The sequence below is a fragment of the Caloenas nicobarica genome, chromosome 7, assembly GCF_036013445.1.
Source record: "Caloenas nicobarica isolate bCalNic1 chromosome 7, bCalNic1.hap1, whole genome shotgun sequence".
Lineage (NCBI taxonomy): Eukaryota > Metazoa > Chordata > Aves > Columbiformes > Columbidae > Caloenas > Caloenas nicobarica.
The window spans coordinates 14,655,688-14,676,756 of NC_088251.1; the positions used below are offsets into that span (position 1 = coordinate 14,655,688).

At 39.4% G+C, this 21,069-nt stretch overlaps 1 protein-coding gene across 4 annotated transcripts in view; it reads left to right on the top strand.

The window, feature by feature from the left end:
• Window positions 1-21,069, top strand: part of BTRC (beta-transducin repeat containing E3 ubiquitin protein ligase) — a 123,760-nt gene that overhangs the window by 13,945 nt on the left and 88,746 nt on the right. For 2 of the 4 annotated variants that reach the window (XM_065638610.1, XM_065638612.1), the window contains exons 2-3: window positions 2,662-2,730; window positions 13,792-13,899. The exons of 1 other annotated variant lie outside the window; for it this stretch is intronic. In XM_065638610.1, the coding sequence (XP_065494682.1) occupies window positions 2,662-2,730; window positions 13,792-13,899 (177 nt within the window). The remainder of the gene's footprint in view (window positions 1-2,661; window positions 2,731-13,791; window positions 13,900-21,069) is intronic. One more of the 4 variants, XM_065638611.1, reaches the window with a different exon arrangement.

Consider the following 21,069-nt stretch of genomic DNA (forward strand, 5'->3'; position numbering starts at 1 on the left):
TGTAATTTTGTAGTTGCATGTCTGCTGTGATTCGGATACTGAAATTTGGGAAGTTTTAACCGGATGTACTTATTTAATTACGTGTTGTTGCTGAAGGAGACATTCCTAGGGTTGTTCACAATGTGCCTAGGAGAACCACCACAATTTAAAATTTAGGAGATTAGTTGTAGATGTTTAGCCAGTGGTGAGTCCGTGTGCATTAATGCTTGTAAGTGAGAGCTCCAGAAATTTTAAGTAAATTACGCTTTTCTGTCAGTGCTTGTATTTGAAATGAATCAGTGCTCACTTGTGCAAATATCCCACTTTAATGGTATAAGCAGCAGTATGAAGGTAATGACATACCTTGTACTGGTGAAGTTAGTTTCTCTTCTGTATAGTTTGTTTTCCTCTTAGATGAGGGTGGGTGTGTCAAATGCAGAGAAGACATATTTCACTGAGGGGATTTTGCAAGTATGGTGCTGAGGGATGGGTCTTAGTTTCTCCTATTTATATATGTAACTTGTCAGCATTGAAAAATAAATGTTTACAGTACCTGCTAATCTGCTGAAAGTCCTGATTACTTTTATCGCTAATACTCAAGGAACTTTATTTTGAAGTCAAAGAGCTTGCATTGGTAAGAGTTGTCTAAATAGAAATACATTGTTATCTTTGATATTGGAGACACTTCTGCATGAGAGTAATCCTGTTGATGGCAAATAGATCTATTAATACACTTGCATATTTGCAGGACCAAGGTCTTAAAATTAAATGGTTAAATCAATGTTTTAAATCAATTACTCTAACTACTCTGGACTGGTGGGCTTTATAAATGTTAAGCAGCCTGCTGGTTCTAAGAGCTTCACTATCCTTTAATGTGTAGGTTAGGTGTCAGAAACAAAAAGAAATGAAGTAATTTTTCACAATTTGTTGAGTGAACCTGGGCAGATCCAAGACTGATATTCAGGTCTCTTCACTCCTGACACTATGATTTCAAAAGGTCGTTATTTCTGCTTGTTTATGAAGGCTTTTTTTTTTCTTTGATAGGTATACTGAGCTGTGCTACTTTGAAAAAGCAACTGAAAGACTTGAGCCAGAAGTAAAATGTGGGTTTCTGTAGTGTTCTTGCTAGATATGTAGCACCTCATGGTTTCTTCCATTTTCAAAGCACGTAGAAATGTCAGCAGTTCCTTTCAGCAAACCTGTGAGGTGGGTTAAATGAGTGTTGTCCTCATTTTACAGTAGTAGAGAGAGTAACCACCCATGAAGTTAGTGCTGAAGTAAGGATTAGGTCTTGGAGCGTGATGCTTCTGGCTGTGTGAGAAGTCCCCTAAAACATAGTTTGTTAATGTGTTAAGCATTGCAAGTCCAAGCTCAGCAGGTGAATGCAGTAACCAGATATACTTGACTTTAATTTAACAGCACAATGGTGGTTATTAAAATTCATGTTTGACTGAGATTACTGAGTAGGACACCAGGGCATAATCTTACTACTGCTTTGGAAGATTTAGGAGGATTTCGATTCAAACAGGAGAGGAGCAAAAATAACTAATGTTCAAAGCATATTGTAAAATCCTGTATGTGTACTTTTCTTTAGAGGCAAGATTTTAGCCTGTTCTGGTTCTTGCTTTAATTTCAAATTCCAGGGCTGGACTACCTCCCCACCATAGCTGTGAAGGTTGGTCGTTCAGCGATGACACATTTTTCCTCTCCAACCAATTGTATTTTTTGGTGTTACAAGTACCAAGGTGGACACAGTTCCTATGAACTAAATATTGTGCTGACACAAGCAAAAATGGGGATAAACCACCTTGAACAGAACTATTCTGAAAATGAGAAAGATGTTTCCAGCCTTCCAGAAGGTCTGGTGGGGGGCACACATCTACTGGTTTGGAGGGGATCTACAATGAACAAAAGAAGGAGTTGCGAAGTAGTTTCCAGGAGTGAGAAAGGTCTCTGGACTTGATATTGTCAGATGTCCTGTCTGGTTCTGTTGCTTAGATGTGATTTTAATTTCTAAGCATCTCCTTTTTTCTTTTTTTTTTTTTCCTTTTTTGGAGCGTGGGGGGCGTGGAAGAATGTTGAATCCACTTGATTGTGAGAATATCTTCAAACTGCAAATGAATGTCATGCCAGGTAGCATTTCTCTGGCAGTTTGAGGCATAATTTATGGCTGTGTATGGATATAGATTCCTATTACCCTAGTATTAAGGTTGCACCTCTTCAGGGATTTTCCTTAATCTTTTTGTGTTGTCCAATGTCTGGTCTGACTGTGTTGAGGATGGTGACTGTAAAAACACTCTCATAGCTTGGCTGCTGCTGTTTTGACACCCTTTAGCTTTATATGGTAGCAAAATCATTCATGACCATTAATCTGTGCTACTACACCCACCACAGAGGCTGTGCTTATCCAAGTGCATTTGTGTGGAAATTTTAAAGAAATAAAGGAAATGTACTGAGTCGACGTGTAAAACGGCGGAAATTGTAAAAATTGTGTTGGCTGTATTAGAAAAGTGTTCTCAAAGCACCTGATATCAGAGGAGTAAACAAGAATTAATCTGGGGACTAAACCTTCATATGTGGCTTAAAAAAATCTGCATTGTTTAAAATACTCCAGAATTTAGATTTAGGTTAGCTAGGTCCCAGTGTAAAAGGAGGTCTCTCTTTATGTCTATTCTCTCCTAGCCCCGAATACACATGCCAAAAGATGGATTCCAACTTATATCTTCTGGATACCAAGCATGGCTAAAGCAGGTTGGACTGTATTATTGTTATTCATCTCATGTGAGGGACCGTGTTGGACACCCGTGCTTGTCTCATTAGTGAAGTACATAACTGAGGGTGTAATGAAGTTATGGTGCCATGTTAGCTGATACCCCTCATAGCCATCACTATTTTGTGTTTTTGCATGCTGTGTTTGTATAACATTTTCTCACCAGTCTTATGAATGTGCACTTCCTGTAAATGAAAGTTCAAAATGCAATCACCAGAAAGTGAAAAGGGTCAGAGTCTGAAAACTAATCTGCAACAACAGCTGGAATTACAGAATTAAAATGGGCCTTCAAACACAAAGCTGCATGGTGGTGGTGCTGGTAATAACGGGAAGGCCACTGGGTTAAAGCTCAAGAGAATTGCATCTAGCGTCTAATTCAGATCTGCCTGGGTGAAACAAGTATGGACACTTACATCACATAACAATTGTGCGGTTTGACACGATCTGACACTGTGGGGACTCCCCACTTGGAAGTGGCCTAGTGCTATATTACTCTGGCTATTATTAAAGGCCAGGCTTTAGATGTCTCAGCAGTCTGCCTCTAGCAATTGCTGTCAGCTTTTCACTTGTGAGTGAAAAATCCCTCTTCAGAAAAAATAGCTTAATTTACAAATTGCCTGTACAAATCTCTTATCTCATGAAGATACATGTATGATGAATCCTGTGTCCTTGAGAATATGTGGCTTAAAGTTGCTTGTTTCGTAGAAAGCAAGAATGATTGTGTTGTTATGGCAACAAAAACTGGAAATATGAAAACAGCAGATAAGCTGCATCCTGTTGTCGTGGCAACTGGAGTTGTGAAATGATGAAACATGGTGGTGAAGGGATCTATAGTACCGTGAGCCCAGCAGAAACAAAGAGCCAAGTCACTTGAGTGGAGTGGGACAGAGTTAAAAACTACAGCAGCAAAACCCTTTAAAAACACAAGTTTCATTGCAAGTGCTCTCCAGTCTTTTCTCCATATCTTACAAGTAGTCAGTAGTAACTTGTTTGTGCAAGTTGCTTACTACTGTCAACTTACATTGTCTTCCGTGAAACTGAGAAAAGCTTAAACACCTGTAAGAGGATGGGCATTGAGTCCTGTATTATATTTGCAAACCATTTCTTTGGGTAAGTGATGTGTTGCAAAGGTGAAGTGTGCTTTGGAGCTTCTCTTCGGGAGACCATCTCTCTCTTTCCCCAAGTCCACACTAATGAAGGTCAGTGGCAACACTCAAGCTGATGTTTTCTTGATTTAAGCTTTGCTGAGGTGGTGGCAAGGTGTCTCAGAGGAATCTCAACTCTGCAATTATCGTCTCATGGAGCTCGTTTGTTGACCTGCAGGGCATGGCATCAGTTTCTGTTTCTTATGTGGTAGGTTGGGAGAACAATAGGAAGAGGATTGTGTGGCTGTTCTGTTTTACTTCTGAGGCAAACAGACCTGCATCTGTTCTTGCTGTGTTGTATTACCAATGCTCTGATGCAGGTGGGATATATGCTTTTTGACTCTGAAAAATACTGAGGGGAAAAAATTAAAAAATGCTCAGTTAGTGAATTTTCCAAGGAGACTTTCACATTAGGCAACCTCAAATAGTAGAACTTAAACTTTTAAAAAAATAATTTTCCATGTGGCTACTTTCCTTTTGATTTTTAGTTTACTGTTATTAGTTCAAAAGTCTTTATCTTAAATCTTCCTACTCCTCCTTGATCTAAGGAAAAGTTGTAAACCTGAGCTTGTGTCATCAGCAGATGCTGTCACAGAAATAGCTTTGCTGTTCCAATTTCAGTGCTGTGATTTCACCACAGGAAGTATATGGGTAAGGGAGTTGATACAAAGGGTGGAAACTTTTGATCAAAAGAAAGAGCTCTTATGAGAAGCAGAGAGGTTAAATTTTTTTGAGGCAAGACTGATATGGTATAGGATATATACCAAAGGTCCTACCTGTAGGATACTTTAAAACCATATATTGGAAAGAAACCCACTTTCAATGTATTTAAAAGCAGTAATCTACATATGCATACAGACAGAATGGTGTCTATGCATCAGGTTTATCCTCCTAGTGTCTGTGTTTTTTAATAGGATCCTAATGTAATGATTTTTTTTCCTTGACATAGTTGAGTATTGATCTGCCTGGCTTATACAGATTGTGAGAAGTATCTCAGTAACACATTGTATTAATGTGGACTAAAAGCAGTTTATATTACAGATGAGGTGGAGGAAGATGGAGTTCTGCAAGGCTGGACACATACTATAAATATCCATAAAACTGACAATTTTATCTAAAAATGGTGCTGGCTGGATTTGTGTATTTTCAGCCTACTTAAACTGGAGATAATAGTTGAACACTACCTGAGCACGGGTCGCCCACACTGATGCCATTACCCTCTGCCCTTTAACGGCAGGTTTTTATATTTAATGTTGCTGTGCTGCAGTGGAGAGCTGTGTTGTGTTCCTAGGTGGGCTAGAAGAAATACAATACCAATGGCCAAAATACATGTTGCTTTAAGAACAGCATTTTAAGTAACCTGCAAAGCTCTCTTTACTGTAGCTGTTTCCTGTGAGTTTATCTTTTACAACAAGGCAAACATCTACAGTTAATTTATTCAGCCTTGATCTTCATTTAAGCCTTACTTTGAAGAGCAGCCTTGTGCTGTGTGCAGGCTGCAATGGCCAATCACCTGGATGCTGACCCTTTGAGGACAAGCTGCAATTGGCTTCTGAGGGGAGGAAGGGAGGGAGAGTGTTTAAATATGATCAATAGAAATGACATTCCAATTCCTGTATTATATTGACACTTTCTACGATTTAAGCCAAACTCTGAAATTGGGCAAATTAAGCTTTTAATTAGCTGAAACACTTATAAAACATTATTTTGATTAGGTAAACAGGGAGGTTAAAAGCAATCATTTTACGTAGCTTGTGAAACATGGTAATTCAGGGTTAAAGCTAATCCCTCCCCTTCGTATACCATTATAAGCAAGTATGCATCACATAGGATATGTAATATAATGCGCTCATCTGAGCCTTTCTGCCTCCCACTGTCTTTTTGGAGTAGAATTTTTAGAGCCAAGTTATAAACCTGTAAATGTGTTTTATGCTGGAAATTCTTGGTGCTACCTTAACTAGATTGGTACCAGCAAAGGCCAGTGTAATCAAAACAAGGTACTTTAGATATTAATGGTCTGCACTTCAGTCAAGTCAGCTGGAAAAGAGAGCGTAAAAACCAGAACTGTGGTGAAAACAGGATTCTTCCACTAGAATTGTACTTTCCTAGGAGAAAAATGCAATGATTATGGAAACATTTTGATTTTTGTCATTTAGCATCTCCTCCTTAACTTCTAAAATGTGTATTCTATTTTCAGTGGGTCCACATGCTTTTTAAAATTCACATACTAATTCCTTGGGTGGAAAGTAGAATTAAGCTTTCTTCTGCAATTCATTATTAATATTTCACACTCATATAGTACTTTGAGAATGCAAAGTGCTATGCAGATATATCAGTTATTCTTGAAACACCTTTGTGTGGTTGGTGTGTAACATAACAATAATCCTGAGAGATTTTATGGAATTAAATACAGATAGAGATGAGGGAAAATCTAATGAAACCTCCATTTCATCTCTCCAGCAGTATAGGTTTGTTCGCTGCAGTTTGTGATGGAAATTTAGACCGAAGTTGTAGAAGTGTCTTAAGCTGAAGGGGTTTCATCCCATTTCTTAGAGTAGGATTTGGTATTTTTTTAGAGCCTCATAGTTGTTCAGGTCCAATTATGGTTAGGCAGTTGGTATATTGCTCTTTCTGCTTTTTATTATAAAGATGATGATTCATTGTTCTCTTCTTCTTGGCTTTCTGTTGTTTCAGTTTTTGGCGTTATCTGTCAGAGCTTCATAACGGAGGATACACTCAGTCTCTGGCACCTCTCTCAGGCAGGGTAGTTCTGTTGTCCCTGCTGTGTGGATGTGGAACTGAGATGCCATGTTACTCTGCCCAAACTCATGGAGAATGTCTGTGTCAAAGAATTAGATTTATCTCTTATGACATAATAAGATTTTTTTTAATTGTTTGGAGTTGCTGCAAAATCAGACTTTGGACATGATGGATCTTAATAGCAACTATGTTGTCTTGCTTACGAAAGAGCCTAATGCTCTTGGTCTTGTAAGATCTCCATTTTAATCCTTCAGGTAGTTTCATGCTTTAGATCTTGTTATGATTGCTTTTATTAAGTTTGGGTAGGGCTTATTGTTAACAACACCGTCTGTGGTGTTGCTTAAAGAAGCACAAGTCTCTGCGTGTTCTACTCCTTAAAGAAGGGTATGGCATCTGAACCTTACAGCTCTGCAGGTGCACTGGTTTAGATTTATCAGCTTCATGGATTAAAGTTCTGTAATTATTAAAACATTAGTATTGTCTAGTTCAGATATGATCTACACAAGTTCCCCCAAGCACTTGGCAACTGATGATCTCGTACACCTTAAAGACAAAAAGTTGGCCCCTTTCTGGGGCGTGTAATTTCTGTTGATCTGGAATCCTGCAGATTGACCTTCAGTAATCACTCTTTGGGGGAAACATTTCTTCACAAACATTTACCTAAAAGCTGTGATTTGGTTCTCCTGGATCCCACTCAGGTAAGAAATTATTTGGATAATGCGAGTATGTAGACTCTTTTGTATGTCCCTTATCTTTGCTATTTAAGAGTAGTTAGTGAACTGGAATCTCTTGTAAAGAGTTACTGTAAGCTAGAGAGGCAGCAAAGTTTAGAGTTTGCATAACATGTATGTTAAGGAAAATTTACCGAGCAATTACATGAAAAGTGGGAGGCTGAAGGAAAAAGAATCGTTTGCAGTGGTTGGAGCTGTGTGTGCACAGGAAAGCTTGCAGAATGTAGGAACCCCTGAGCCACAGGATGAGGGGGAGAACCACTGCACCGAAGTCCATGATCTGTAAAAAGTCCAGTATTTCCTATGTTTGGAATCTAGGAAGAGTGTTATAATTGAACCCTGGTAGTGTGTTTCAGCCTGCTATTTGTGAGACCTAGTTGTTTTGAAGACAGATTCTATGGTTGTCCTAGGAACATATTCTCAGTTTCCCCTAGGTGAGGTATTGAGTTGCTCAATTTGCAGTTTGTGAAAGTGCTTCAAGGGTCTTTAATAATATAGCTCAATTACATTTACTATAGCAAAACAGGAGCATAAACCACTTTTAATTGTCCCCATACATGCCCTGGGAAGTGTCACCAAAATGTCTGAACACAGTGGAAGCTGAGAAATTGTGAAGTGCTCTGGTTTTACCAGCAACTGCCTGTTGCCCATCATGATTCTGGTGCAATACATGCCAGCTAGAAGAACTGACACTTTGTGGGCTGGATGAGCCCTGGGAGATCCTTCTCATGGTCAGACTCCGAGGAGTACTGTAGTTGCCTCTTTATTTTATAAATTCATCTTCTTACTATGGAAAGACTTTCAAGAAAAACTGCCATTGACAAAGAAAGTCAGAATTATCTTAAGTGCAGGGAACAGTGGTCTGGGGTATAAGGAGGTGTAAATTCTAACTGTATGGGTTTTGGCCATTGTTTTTGGCTTAATTAAGACTTGCAGCTTTTAACATTTTTCTTATTTTCAAATGAAAAAAGACAAAAAACTTTCAGAGAAAGTTATAGAAGTATTAATTTGCTCTGAGCCATGCTAGTCTCTTTGGTAAGTTCATAATTAGGCAGGATTTTTTTTTTAAATGGTTATTCTTGTCTCTCAGGTATATAACTGCTCCATAACTGGTAAATCTGTATTCATATGTTAGGGTCTTTAAAGGCATATTATTTACACAATTCACTGGAATGGCTCCTTTGAAAGCTGGGTGGCTCTCTCATGTAATTACGTATTTAGTATGCCTTGTATCCACTGTTGGGATAGGGGGAAAAGAAAAAACAAAGCCCCACAAAAAACTACTAAAATAATAATGAAAAAAGAATTTTCTCCTAATTTTGCAAGTTTTTTAAAAGTTGTGTTGTATACTTTTTTCTCAGATGAGAAGCCTGTATGATCAAGTGCTATCCAAGCTAAAAAATGAAATATGTATGGCAGGTTTTTTAATTGTGAAAGTACACAAGATGCACTGGGAATTGATACTCTTTTTATACCTATATCATATGTATTTAATCAAAGAGAACACCTCTCTGAACAGTAGAGGGAAAAATGAGAAACCTTTTCATTTTTATGTATATATGAGAGATTGAAAAGATGAAATGTTGACCAAAGAAAGGAACCAAAATCACTTTTTAGCCAGAAGTAAATTTCTGGAATTGTTATTAAGTTTTATGAGACCAACATTTGTAATGTAAATAGCAGCTGTCTTGTCCGATAGGTTTCATACAATGTATTTCATTCTGTGGTGACAGGAATAGTGCACATTGGACGCAACGTGGAAGTGAAGTGTGTTATATTTTTAGCATTGGCTTAGTTAAATATGTGGCCAAAAAAGTATAACAGGAACTGAGTGGGACTGAAAAGTAGTGGAATTTGTTCTCCCATTTGTTGTGCTATATTATGAAAATAATTGTGAATATTAGGAGCCCTAATAACATCTGAGCATGTGTTTGATAAAGTATCGTAAAGGATCAAAATTCCTTAGGCACATTGCCTGAGAAATAGATTTTAGAGACCGTGCAGGAAACTACTGCAGAAGAGACTTTCAGGGACAATTGTACTTGCCAACCATCCCATATTTGCTTTCTAAACTGATGCAAACAAGAAGTGGGGGAGGATCTGTCTCCTCATATCAAGATCAGGTGTGGTGTATGTAGTTTTACTACTCCTCAGAGTATCCCTTATGTTTGTCAACATATGTCGTATTCTATTTATGCTCCTTAATGAAAATACTGGGTGAACAGGATCTTAATTCACATCTTCCAAGAGGAGTGGAAATTGTTATTGGTTTATCTTTCGAGTTAAAGGGAAATAATTCTATACTAGGGAAGGATTAGAATCGATGTGGTTAGCAGCTGAAATTAGTATTATGTACAGTTGACCAGAAAGCAGCCCTTGGAAAAAAAAAAATGGGTTTCCTTTTAGATTTTGCCACTAACTTGTGAAGATGTGTAAAAATATGTTAGATTACCTGTAAATCAAAGGCATTTTAGGCATGCAGATTATCATATGATTCAGTGCAGGGTTCAGGCAGGGATAATAGGTTATTACACTTTTATTATGTTAAAATGCACCACAATTAGAGACAGTCATTCTCTACTACTGTCTAATTAATTTCTCCAAAGTGTGAAGAAAATATCCTTAAACTATTGTTTGGGGTTTTTTTGTTGTTCTTGTTTTACAGCAAGTTTGTATTTTCACACCTGTGCACTATAGTTGTAAATTGTAGTAGTCCAAGAACTTTTGTTTTTTTCCCCATGTAGAGCCACTTAGTTTTACAGGACAAGGTGATGTATTTCTGACCTGTAACACAATTTACTAGAACTTTGTTAGTTACCCTGGTATATTGTATTTGCTGAAGGACTGGAAGAGAACAAATTTGATAAAGAAAACAGTCTGAAATGGTAATATATAATCTTGTAATGCAATAGCAAATAGAGTAAATAACCAATTTTTAGCACTCACAAAAATTAGCCATTGAGTGTGTACTGAGATTTGTCTTTAGGACATCAAATAATTGGAAGAGAGAGAGCTGGCTATTAGTGGCAGAACATCTGATGCAGTAAAAAAATGTTCTTGCAGTTTGGTTACAAGAACAGTTGAACAGGTTAAACTACGGCTTCCCTTCAGCTCACGGTTACTGCCCACTCTGTTCAGCCAGTGACTATGAATGCATCCAGCCTATTTTAATTCAAAAAAAGACGAGCCCATTTTAATCACCAGTGCAGCAGGTGGTACCAGCTTCTGTCAGAAGGAGGATGCTGGTCTTATTTGAAACTATTTCCTGTATTTCTTTAGTGAGAAAATGTATTTCATATTTCAGGGAATGGGACTTGAAAATAAGTTGGAAAAAGATATTTGGCATTTTTGTCAAATAATTCCCTATCTTATGCCATTCAATGTGTATTAAAGATGCTTGGCTTTTATAAATTAAAAGTTTTGTGTCCCTGGGTCCGAAACTTGTGCAAACATCGGAAGTATTAATGCAATCAGGAGTCAGGAAGGTAGAGAGGCTGCTGCAGCCTGGCCCAGTACTTAGCAAGCAATATCAGCATTCCCATTTGGCTGCACTCCAGCCGCTGTGCCTCTGTATCTTTGCTTTGAAGAATCAATGTCGGTTGACTTGAGTTCAGGAGAGGATTTTGTCAGTCAGCTTTCAAGTAGTGAATGTTGAGGCCAGTCCCTTGTTTGTGGAGCTGGCAGTACAAAAGTGAGTGTTTGACACGTGGCTTGCTCAGTGCATGGGGATAGAGGCCGTTGAGATTTTTCAGAGATCAGGCTGTAAATGAAGTTGTTCTGTTGGGTCACTCATCTGATTTACACACAAGCTGTTTCTATTGAAGCACCTGGGGCCTTTTGTTCATGCTTGTGAATAAGCCTCTTTCAGTCACCATCAGTAATTTAGCATCGCTGCTTCCTTCAATAGGTAAAAGGCAGGTACAGGAATGACATTTTCTCCCACACTGAGTGCAACTTTACACTTATTTTTTCAAGATAGGTAGCACAACTGTATCAGTAATATCAATTTTGTTAGATACTGGAGCAGATTCAGAAGTCATTGAAGGTGGTGTTAATTTTTTACTGCATACTTCCTAATTCTGGAATAATACTCAACAGCAAGGGTGCATGGGTGAGTAATGATATCCTCTGTAGGTGCAGGGAGTTCTGCAGAATAGACCTCCAATGTTTTACTTTGTTATCGTGGCAATTTTAGAGGAAGGCATTTCATTACCGTGTAAGTGCCCTGGCATGATGGAGTCCTATACGTGCAGCTTCTAATGGCTCTGACTTGAGCCATAATCTCACATAAACTTTAGGTAGTATAAGCTTGCCTTTCCACTGACAGAATGGTTCTCATTTTTCCTGCCTTTCTGTCTTTCTGTGATTTGGTCAGCACAAATATTTAAAGTAACCTCTTTTATCTTGTCAGTCTAATTTTAATGGCAATCAATTCTTCGAGTTCATTATCACAGCATGAAAACCTGAGCCACCACAAGGGATGGGTAAGCCTGAGAAGAGGGAATAAATAGTTGGGGCGAGACTGGTAAGTCTGTATGCAAAAAAACCCCACCAAACCAAAACACCTTATATTTAGTTTATATTACATTATGAATGTTAGGATGGGTAATGGTAAGGAGCTGATGCTTACCTAGTGAATTTGGTCTGCATCATCAGAGGTACCATATTGTAGTTAATCTCCCTTGTTACTGTGATGAGAGTAATAAACAACTTCGATTTAAGTAAATGTATTATTAAATCGGTGAAATGCTTGACCATAGCTGTCCACTTCATATATATGTATACACATATATTTTTAAGGCTGACTGACACAGCAGCTTTTAGTAGCTGAAGTGATACATATTACATTACAAAGAAGAGATCGGTGGCATTTGGAAGGTTTTGGTTTGTGAGAGTGTTTGCTTTCTGGGAGGTTAGGATCGCAGGCAAGGAAGTATGGCTTGGGTTTTTGTTGCTTGTTATAACACTATGGCTGTAATTTTGTTGTCTTCAGGATGAGCATTATCTACAAGTTCGTGTGATGTGTAACATTATGAAGTAGTCAAGTTGTTGAGTTTCAGTATCTTTGTAAAGTGAAGACTTTTTGAGATCAAGGGGAGGAATTTATCTTAGGGTATCATAAACTTCTAATAAGTCCATTTATATAGGTTATATTCCCCAGCAGCCTTTTAATACTATTTCTGGAATAGCAGTGTAAATTGCAACAAAGTACAGCAAAGACTGTGGTGATAGACGGTTAATCTCTCTGTGGCTGTCTGCACAGTACCGGATTATGGATGTTGATGATCACCTTTCTGCTTATTCAAGGATGGGTTATGTTGCTCCTACATACTAATTTAGTGCAAGATTGTGCAAGGTTTTCTAGTCCTCTTAAGAGCAGCAAGAAATGGTGGCTCAAAAGGCAGCTGTCATTTCATACCCATTCCAGCTGCCCTTTCCACTCAGATTTCCTCCCATCCCCCCCTTAAAAAAAAAAAAAAAAAAAAAAAAAAAAGAAGGCCGGGGCGGGGGAGAGGATTGCAAAAAAGAAGAGTATGAGAGTTTGAAACCTCTAGCATCTGATCCATCATGTCCTACAGTTTTCATAGCTATATGCCAATTTAAAATATACTTGTGTTTTCCTGCCTTGCCAGTAATTAGACAAATGCAGCAGTGCTTATGGCGTCAAAAACTCTGTGGCTGGTAAAAGCAATTGCTATCATAATGCATCCCTAAATTTAATAGTAGTGGTGTAAAATGAACAAGCAGCTCTATATTTCAGGGGGTAATGACTTTAACTATCAAAATGACTAGCATTTTCCTTGATTGGCTGCTTTGGCTCCTGTTTTGTATTTGTATTTTGAAGAACAGCATCAATTTATTATAATAATTGTATTTTATTTTAACAAATAACAAGGCAAGCAGAAACATGAAACTCCTGTAAAGTGTCACCAAGTTCCTCTTCACCTTAGATTGCAGGTTTTTCCTTTTGATCCCTTTACGGACAAAAAAATGAACATACAAACCCTTTTCTTTCCCTGCCAGTATTACACTTAAAGTTGTCATTTCCATTTCTGCTTCCCTTGCAAAATTGCTTGCTTTGTGTTGTGCCTGGAGCATGGTTGTGCATGGAGAAGAGGTCTGATTAATTGGAAAGAAACTTTTTATTACTGGAAAAACTCACAATGTTGGCATAGAAAAGTGATCAAAATTTTGCTTTCTTGATCCGTAGTGCCTTTTTCTTCCTACTGTGACATCGGTAAAGCTTCTCCCAGGGAAAAGACTCATCAGCAGTTTGTGTTCTCTTAAAGATTTCTCAGTCTTTAAGGCCAGGTGTTGATGCCATTTGGCTAAGCCTTGAAAGTTCCTGTAATCTGTGCCATCCTGTCTCACACAGTCCCATCTCATAGTTGTCCTTTCTCTGCAGTGCTCTATGCCCAGATCTCTGTGGCTGGGCTGCTCCAGCCTGGCGGACAGCATGCCCTCGCTGCGATGCCTGTATAACCCAGGGACTGGCGCACTCCCAGCTTTCCAGGTACTTTCTGTCTCTCCCCACTCCTTCTTTTCTCTTCACCTGTGTACGTGTGCATCCTTTACTTGCTTGCTTTACCTCCCCTTATTCTGCTTCATACTGTATGCCTCTCCTATGTCATTCAGATCTCTGGTATTTAAACCCATCTTGTGTAGATTCAGGGCAGCTCAGTGCTGGGACATTTCCATTACCTTGATATAATGTAATTATTTTGTCTAAATTGGATTGGTACCATCATCTTTTTTGTTGGCTTTCAACTGTGTCAAAAATATACCCCTTAATTATATTTGGCAAACAGTATCCATCACACAGTCTCCAATCTGGCTATTCATGCAGTGATTCCCCTCCTATCTAAATTTTCTGTATGCCACTTAAAGGACTGAGGGGGTGGGTTCATTGCCATAGTGGTAATTGATGCCAGCATTTGTTTGCTTCAGGTTTGTTAGCAGTAGTCTGGACATTTTGACTACAGAAAATTATTGTACTAGTAAGCTGTCAATCAAAAGGCAAATAAAGGAAATCTGTTCTTTCTTTGGTCTCTGAATTTGTTAGATTCAAGGTTTGGTTGTTTTTTTTTTCCTGTCGTGAGACAGCTTTCTGCCAAACAGGTTTGTTCAGACGCTTTGGGTGACCAGTGAATATTATAAAATGCAGCTAGTCTCCGGTGGGTAGAGAGCGAGGCAGCTGTTGGGCGAGCATCTAGAGACTTAGACAAGGCTCAAGATCATTGTCAGTATTTTACTATGACGTGGTTATGACCAGGAGAACAGCAGAGACTGGAGTGCAGAGATGTTATGTTCATGTTGGATACTCTGTCTCCGAGATGTTCTGTGAACTGCGGTGACTGAGGGACCTTAAGAGTTTCTCTGTAGGCTGCACGTTCATTGGAGCTTGTGGCGTCATGAATGTTTTCTTCAAGGTGTATGCTGCTGGATTATGCTGCTGCTGACCTAACCTGTGGCAGATAGTTTTATTCACCAGAATCTTGCAAAACCAGACATAATGAATAAGCTAGAATTCTTCTGAAATTTTCAGTCATTTGGTGAAGGTTCGTTACCTGCTCTTAAAGGACAGCATGATTATTTGGTATTTGTCTTCATGCTCCCAGGGCTAGGAGAGTACTGTGGAAATAATCCTCACAGTCTCAGGAGAAGCTTAAGTGTCTTGCATCATTTTGCTGCAACTCTTTTTGCTGACCCAGCAGTAGCACTGATGGACTCGGGAAGGTGTCCTGCCAGGCCTCCTTTGCTGAAGCAAGCTTTTAGCAGAGCTTTCCGTGGGGGAAGGGGAAGATGACTTTTTATTAGTCTAAGAGGACTCTGGAGACAACAGGCAGAATTTAGACTCCTACTTTTAATCCTGATTTACATAATTTGATTAAATCAGATAGGCCTCATTTTTGGATTTTCTGCTGTTGAATAAATCTCAGCTCTCTTTAAGATCAAGTTTTAGGGAAACTTAACGGTATATAGAAAGCAATTTATAAACTCAAATTGGGACTTCTTTCTTTCTATTTGAATGATTTTTGATTACTCAGGATAAGCATATATGACAAAGGGGAAGGGAAACTAGCCTCTCTTAGCTCAAGATGTTCTTGCTCATGATGGATATGAACAATAACTTTTCTATTAATACAGCACATACATATGTGGGGTCAAATGAGTCAGCTGCACAACCGTTCACCATGTACAGTTTCTTGGGAGAGTCCTGTGACTTTGACATTTGCATTCCTGCAGAGTTTGAAAGACATTTCCATGTATATTTAGTGACTATGGGAACTTGGGAAGTCTGCCCCACTTGCCATCTAAAATGGTGTACTGGTATTCTTCACAGCACTTTGACTCTTAGGTTGAAGAACGTATTTAGTGCCAATTAAGAGAGAAACTAAATTGCCAGCAGCAGCTTCTGCAGCAATGAGTCAGTTAATTTTTTTTCAATGGGCTTTGATCCCCATTAACTTGCATGGTTTGAAGAAAACTGCCCTCTATGAGGCATGGCTTCTGCATTTTCCAGTGCAGAAGTCTACATGGGAGTCATTTGGAGCCTGCTTGAAGCTGTGACGTTGCAATATTTCCATCATTCTTTAATGCTTTTTTTGGTATCGAATCTTTAGGAAAGCATTAAAGACTTTTGTGTAGCCCAGCGAATTTTTTCATATTAAGTTATTTTCTTTTTTCTGTAGCAAGCTTGAAGTAACTGGAGAAGCATATCAATGTTCTTTGCTTGTGGCAAAAGAGAAGATGCCATCTGGAAGGCTACTTAGTCACTGCTGAATTTGTCTAGTTATTTACATGCTTACCTTCAGATGCTCAGACAGAAATGTGGAAAGAGGGTCTTTTAGAATAGCTCAGTTAAAGCCCAGCTGACTCCTCACGGGAAACATTGGCAGATAGTCGGTTTAGAGATTATTCTGTTAATGTGTCAGATATCTTCATTTTTCTTCTTTATGTGTTTTTATTGTTGGAGACACTTGTGTGAAAACAGGATCTTCTGGTTCCTCAGCTCCATTTGGCAATCTTCCCACAGTGGGAAAGGTTTTAAGGCTAATCCCAGGAATGGCAGAATAAGGAGCTAGAAACAGTTTTTTAACATCTTTTATCTCAAAGGGCTTTGCAACTGGTAGTCTATTGCGTAACTGAATTTCGTAGAGATCATGGTGGAAGATGGTAGCAAATTGGGACATGAACTCCTTATAAGGTTCTGCGGGAAGAGCTCAAAGGATATTTTGACAAGGGAAAAAGACCAGCCATTCCAAGTACGGTACTGTATTGTTCTTCTGTAAAGCAACTGAAAACAAAGTTTAGTGTAGATTCTCTTAATAAAAAAATAAACTTATATAGAGTATATTCTTTTTCATAGAAATCCATGCTTTGGAAGTTTCCAGATGTGCCAACAGGTGTCTCTTTTCATGACATTTTTCATCTGAAGATAATTACTTTTCCCTTTTGAATCTTTTCTGTGCATGCTCACAAGGCTCAGTTTATGTTGCTTTCAATAGTTGCAGTTCTTTGAAAATTGTGACTTAATAGTTACATCTATCAAGTATGCCAAGGAAATGATTGTATTAATCCTTCCAGGTTTGCAGAAGACTGTAATATTTCCTTGAATTCATTTCTGTAAGCTGTTTTATAAATGAGAAGACATAAGGAGCAATTTAGGAGTCTTGCCAAAGGTTACGGATCAGGGTAACCACAGAGAACAGTCCAGCTCTTCCTTTTTACCTAATTGACAACCATCACAAATATCAGCTCCAGTTTAGATTGTAAACTTTTTGAGACAAGAGTGATGCTTTTACTTCTTTGTCTGGAGCCTAGGCACCAATGGAAAAGCGAAGAGTAGTCTGGTCAGCTTTATTTTGCCAGATCTGAAAATCTTATTTCTGTAACAGGCTCTGGTAGTCAAGGAGGAGGATTAACTTCTGTGGCAGAGGTAGCAGCATCTTGTTCAATACAGAAATGTCTCTCTGGAATGCGAGAAATTAACATTTTGCTTACCTGAAGTGAGGGTCTTGACCATAAAGAACTGCACATGAGGGTTTGTCAGTTGAAGGGAAATACTTTCTGCTTGGTTTTGCAGAAGTGAAGTGTGTCTTCCTTGGCACAGGCAGAAAGCTGTGCCCTGGTTGAGGAAAGCATGGATGGACTGTGGTGGGCAAATTGAAGTTGCACACCTGAGGCTGTGCAGCAGGGACGTGATGTACACCTCTCCTTTCTTTGGACTGAGATCGCTTCTGGAGAAAGGCGAGAGTGTGAAAGATGTAAATGATCTGTAGTAATGGAAGCCCGTTGCAGCCATGAGGAAGAGATGAACTAATTTCTCACGTGATTTTTACATGTATTTTTTTCCTAATGTTTACGTTTTCATGTTAGGAAGTGGAATATTTGTTAAAGAAGCATTTTTGGTAAATAGAAACACTCATTTTCTTAAATTTCCTTCAGCATGTTAATGTGTTTTACCCTAAGAGCTGTTATTTTATTGCTGGGAAATACAACGTAAATGTGAGAAGCATTGTTGCATTATTTATGGCCTTACGGGTGCTAAAACTGAAGTCTTGGGGTGGGCAAACTGTGCATGTTCAGAAATGCATTTGTGAAAAATGCATTTGAAGGAAATTGGCTTTGGAGCCAATGTTTGGTGGTGTGCATAGTTCTGTCTCTGACTGGGAGAGAGATGGGGTGTCCAGTCAGACCCGCTCGGTGTGGAGATGTGGCTGCCCCCAGCTCAGCCTGCTCTATATTCCCCCCGCGCTCTCCCAGCGGCTGTGTGGCATCTGCCCGCGGAGGGTTTATGGTGCTCCTCTAAAATGGAATCAGAATTTTGGTAAGTAATAGCCAGAGCTCGTGGTCCCAGCACCTCCTGCTTGGCGCCAGGCTCTCCTGTGGTTATGAATGTAGTTAGGTGGCCCCCAACTGTTTACAAGACAGCAGAGGTGAGATCTTTGATTGACAAGTCAGAAATGCATTAGATCATTCCCTCTGCCAGTCTCTGGTTCATGCTGTTAAAAATGTCAGCCTCTCCAAGTTTGAATGGCAGCCCGAGGGCCTCAGAAGCTTTTTGTTTTCTGAGATGGAAACACAAATTGGATGTGTGCCTGGGCGCTTCATCCTGGGCTGTAATTTCATCTTTTAGCTAAGAACCACAAGGTACATGAGCAAAGCACCCTGTAAACAATAACACTGGGGAAAAAAATAAACAAGGTCGTGTTTCTGGTACGTTGATCCACCAGTGTCCTGACCTCTATCACGTTGAACATCTCCACTCTGATTGCTGTTCCCTTTGGCATTACAATGAGAAGAGAGAGACTGACACGGCAGGCAAAGATTTAAAGTTGCAGTGTTGTTGCACATTCCTTGTATTGGCTATGAAATATTGAACTGCCACAATGTGACACCTGTTTTTTTTAAGCAAAGTTTCTTGTTGGAGGTGTTCAGCAGCAGTTTCTCCTGTTTCGTCTTACCACCTGGCAGGAGCAATTGTACAAGCATGAGGGGGATATGAGAAGAAGCAGAAATTAAGACAAATTAATGGTGTAATTTTTGCACTTGAATCCAGCCCCAGTGGCTCAGACTTTGGGGAGCTTCACTGTGGGAGGACCAAGAGGGTCATCCCAGCCAGGGATTTTTTTTTTTTTTTTTTTTTTATAAATGCCCAACGGCTAGAGAACAGTTTTGGTAAACAAACATATTTAGGGTTTATCCCCCCTTACATCTAGCAGCCTTGTCTGGTGGGTGGCATAAGCCGTGCTGATACGTGGTGATGCTGGGAAGCCCACCAAACTCTGACAGTCCCTGGGTCGTGCTGCAGGATCTCAGCTCTCAGGTAGGAGCAGTGAGAAGAGATGCTTCCTTCCTTTCATGTAGCAAAGAAGTCCTCCTGTGTGGATCAGTGGAGCCGTTTTTTTTGGTAGTGCATTACAATTTAGTAATTAGAAATAGGCATTTATTCTCCATGTGTATTGATTGTCAAAAGTTGCACGTGCTTTTATTCTTCAGTCTGAGTATCAAGCAGTGTGACAGTATCATCATTGAGAAATACCACCCCAGTTTGCCCAGTGTGATGGTTAATTTAAAGTGCGTTGTAGCTAAAAAGCTTCCCCTCCTTCAGCCTCTGCATTAACTATCTTGTCACTATGTAATGCACTCTTTCCTGGTATGGAGAGGGCAAGGTCTTTAGAACACCGGCATTAGTTTGGCTGATTAGTTTAAAAAAATGAAACAAAACTCATCGGAGTTTTCTGTCTTTCCTTGTTAGAAGTCAGGAAAGTGTGTAAAGCCGTAGTGACAAATGGCGTGTGCAGCGCACGCTGAAGGCGTACAGGTATTTTTAAAGCGAGCTCCGGTTCCTCAGGACTGTGAACATCTGCTTGGAGGTATTGTCGAGCTCCACAATGCACTAATTGAATTACTCTTTTCTGGAGTTGCAGGCTGCTCTAATTGAATTAGAATCAGGCGGGGCGGGTGCGCGCGTGCGGCGCCGCGCACGTGTCCGTGCGCGCGGGCATCCCGCGTGCTGTGCTGCGCTCTCACGGCCCCGGCCGGTACTGCAGGGCAGGGGGTCCGGGTCTGTAACGAAACTGCTGCTTCGGGGGCCTTAATCTGTTGGTTTGTGTGTTTATTTGTTTGGGGTTTTTTTTAAATAACATTTTAGTGACTTTTCCATGCTCTTCCAAATAGTCTAACCGTTGTTTAATTTTAATCTTTGTCGCTTTATGTGAAGAAGGCATTAAGCACACCCCCCTGCAGTCCCCTCCCAGCGATTATTGGTGTTTCTGTGTGTTCAGCACCAGCGCAGGCTACTGTAAATCACCTGGTTTGGTTATGGGTTCGAATCTGATGGCTTGAGGGGCAGTGCTGCAGAGGGAGCCAATTGCACGAGATCAAATTTACCTGTTTCTGGAGAACTGGCAAGGAGCTAATAGCACATTAAATAAAAAATTTAATTTAAAAATTAAAATAGAGAAATTTACCACAAATTTGGAGAAGACATGAAGTACTTTATCAGCATTTGAGCCAATGTTGGTCAGAACTCAAGGACTCTTGGGAAATGTAATGTGGAGAGGTATTTCTGTTTAAATGCATGCATGTATAGGGAGAACAAAACGAACTATTTCTTCTTTGAGATCAGGTATTTATGTGACCACAGGCAAATTTCAGGAGGACAAACCCAAACACTCAGAATAGAAATACACTTGCTACATCTTAAAATTCATAGCTTGAAGAGATACTTACATTGCTACACTGTGTCGAGTGGGTTTATTTTTATTTCTTCTGCTTTCTGTTGGCTACTTCCATGGTGCATATAGTCAGATGTTCTCTTTCCTATATTCTTTATTCTATAGACAAACAGCTGACTCAGTTTTCTATAACGTTTCATCCATTTCCACTCAGCTTTCTGTGTGTTTGGTAGATCATTCTCATAAACCATATCAGAGATAAGATGGTATTTATTTTGCTTTAATTGTTGTTCCATAAATTTTGTTCATTTTCAAGTACATTAAAATAATTTACTGGAATGCTCTGCAAACTAAGTAAAATTAAACTATGCTTGTCAAAATACATAACCAATACTCTGTGATGTGCATGATTCTTTCTTTGTTATGTTTGTATACTTGCCCCATGTCTGGTGATGTTAAACAGGGCTTCTAATTACCACTGAGAATTAGCAAACTGCTGC